This window comes from Arachis ipaensis, chromosome B04 (assembly GCF_000816755.2).
Source record: "Arachis ipaensis cultivar K30076 chromosome B04, Araip1.1, whole genome shotgun sequence".
Lineage (NCBI taxonomy): Eukaryota > Viridiplantae > Streptophyta > Magnoliopsida > Fabales > Fabaceae > Arachis > Arachis ipaensis.
In genome coordinates this window covers 280,674-283,805 of record NC_029788.2, presented here as the reverse complement: position 1 = coordinate 283,805, position 3,132 = coordinate 280,674, and the positions used below count along the sequence as shown (strand labels likewise).

Below are 3,132 nucleotides of genomic sequence, written 5' to 3'. Positions count from 1 at the left end.
CTAATATAAATTAATCACATTATATATATATATATATTATTTAATTTATTTTTAATATATATTTTATATTTTAATAATTAATTTTAGTATAACATACTTAAAAATAAGAGATTCTATATGGATTACTTTGAATACTAAAAAAAAAGAGAGAGAAATTTGGGAATAAAAAAATAAGAGAAGAGGTCTGAAACTGAAGGTGTCAACTCAAGTTGGGTAAGCGGCACACTAGAGGCGTCGTTTCCAGCTATGAACGGCGCTCCGAATGCTATCGTTAAGGGTTCCGCCCATCACAATTCGTCGTCTCCAACCATCAATTTGGATGCAAAAGCGCCACCGCCTGATTCCTCCCTTCTTTTGCTTACTAAATCTCCCAGGTATCTCTCTTTCCCCCTTCTTCGTTCTCTTTTTTTGCTTTCAATTTGGAAACTTTCTCCAAAGAAATGCAAAATGCTCAATATTCGTTTTCTTATCATTTGTTTTCAAAATGAGTCACTGATTCCCTGCTACTCTATCATCACAATTAGGTCTTAAAGGTTAGAGTTGGGCCACTTCAATTTAACAACATTTTTGTTGTTGCAGAGAAGGAGTGTCTTACTGGGCATGCTCAAAGCTTTGTGCAATTTGCTTTGTTGCTGGAGTTGTTTTTGGTTATACACTTAGAGGACGTGTTAAGCGTTGGGCTTCCGCACTTCTGAGAAAACTTTAGCTCACAAACATAAATGCTTTGCCCTATGGATGGATGACTCTCATTATAGATCGTGGTTTTCATTAGAATTTAGCTTCGCACAAACAATAGTTTTGCTAAAGAGTTCAGTGATACTGATTTATTATGCTTCATTTCAATTGAGTTAAAGTTGAAAATTGCTTCAACAAAAACAGCTTGTTTATTTCAAGTTCTTGTGCTCCTTATTTTTGGTTTATATGTCATGTCCCAACTGGATTATGTTTCCACTCAATGTGGACATCATCATTGCAAAGTTTTCTACCACTGTTCAGAGGTATTATGATCAACCTTAAGCTATGTTTTCTGTAAACTCACTTTTGGCAGCAGATGCTGGCGGCTGCATTAAGCATTTTCTAGACCTTATCAATTGGGCAGCCCCTCTAAGCTAACTTACAGTTGTTAGTTGTTATTACCAACCCCAGATACCAATGTTGCTGCAATTTACCCCCCTTTTTTTTTGTGTATAATCTTGTTTTCTGCTTTAATTAAGCGTTTTGTGTTCCTGGGTTATATAGTTCACTATTCTTCAGAGTTCAGGCTGCTTATTGCTTCTGTACCAACTCTTGTCATTCTTAGCTCAAACTGATTTATAGTGTTGCACCTTCCGCATTCATTATATTTCCTAAATAATCATGGAGAATGTATTGTGTATCAAGAGGGGAGAGCCCAACATCCAGAAGCAGTACTCATACTCATACTTGGATTCGATTTTCTAATTGGGAATTGGAACCCAAAAGCCTTCCTTTTAGTCTTAGCTGTATCCCATTAAGCTCTGCACTACTTTGTAGCTGCTACCATCCAAAACTATGTATATATTGTTGCTTAATGCAAAGTGGAAATAACCATGCATGAATCATCATCATTACTCGATTTTAGTATATATATTCTTTTCAACTATCTTCAATATGAAAACTATTATCTTGACGTGAGGTTTGAACGAAGTGTAGTCATCATGGGGAGGACATATATGTTTATGAAATCAATAGCTTATGATGGAAGGAAACGATTAACATGAATATTGTTTGTTGTGTGTGTGCTTTGGTGGAGAAAACTGAAAAACAGAGTCGAGTCTCGGACAAGAGCAGCTACCAACCAGCTAGCTTAGGCACTCTTATGTTCAAAGTGTTATTGGAAGAGATAGACCTCAATTTGAAGACGAGTTTGGTGCTGCCCTTGCTCCACACCTTCAAGAATCTCAAGTTTTTTGGGGATTTCTTATGTGAAAAATGTTCCAATTCCCTACTCTTTTTTTTTTGGTATTATTCCTATGAATTTAATTTTGATGCGTTTTTATACGTGTATTTAATCACATAATGTCACATCATCAAAAGTAATTACTATAGTCATTCAAAATAACAGATGTGATTGCATAATTGTATAAACTTTTTTATACTGGTGTATCAAAATTAAACTCCTATTCCAACTCCCTACTTATATAAACTATCTAACGTGGAAAATATGTTGGCTTATCCCAATGCAGCATTATGACTAGGGAAAGGGCCCATAAGCCCACTAAGCATCTCAATAGGCCTAGTTGTAAAATGACATACTTAGGCCCAAACTTTTGCACGGATTTTTTTTGTATTTCCAATATAATATTATAGTAGTATTTATTTATTTTGTTTGGATTAGATGGGAATAGGGATGGCTGGTTGCACATGGCATCGGGCAGGAACAAGACATTAATGGTGTGAAGAAAATGTGGAACACAAAATGGTTTATGGGTTGGGACGACATAGATCCCTTAAACCGGCCAGCAGACAACCAATTTAGTTATAGAATCCCAATCTATTCCTCAGATTTCATACTCTCACCAGTCACATCCTAGTAACACCAATCTATAAGACAGGGAGACACACCTTCAGACCATCATTTATTGAACACAAATTTAAATGGACTATCTAACAGTCTTCCTAATAATTAATATTATTTATAGGGCACTTGTTTAAAATAGAAATAGATAATACTTACCCATAATTATTATATGTTTATCCCCTTTTTTTTAGCAGCTGTGTAATATTAATGTTTTGATTGGATACAAGAAGTTGGTTAAACTTCCTAGCTCTATAAGCCTTTCTCTTGATGCATGGTGCAATCAACATTCAGTTCTATTCTTCATGAAATGATCATTCCATATTTTCCAATTCTCTCTGCTTCTGTATTCGAACAATGCCAACTTTAATTAGGGTAATGCTAGGTAGAAAAAAAAAACAGCCAGAACTTGCCTTATTTAACATTAATTAATTATCGCAACAATTAATGAATGCTAAATAAGGCAAGTTATGACTGTTTTTGGCTGATTTTCTTTAGTTACCAAACATTTTCGCTTTAATTATTAGATGCCTTTCTTCATCACCAAGCTACCTATACCTTTTGGTGTAACAAATATTTTAGTGTCTAGGGTTGAC

The 3,132-nt window shown here is 34.9% G+C and overlaps 1 protein-coding gene across 1 annotated transcript; it reads left to right on the top strand.

Moving 5' to 3' along the window:
- On the top strand, nt 118-1,034 carry LOC107638419. Its single transcript, XM_016341672.2, has 2 exons — nt 118-374; nt 580-1,034. Exons 1-2 carry the CDS (start codon nt 247-249, stop codon nt 704-706), a joined length of 255 nt encoding a protein of 84 aa, XP_016197158.1. The 5' UTR covers nt 118-246; the 3' UTR covers nt 707-1,034.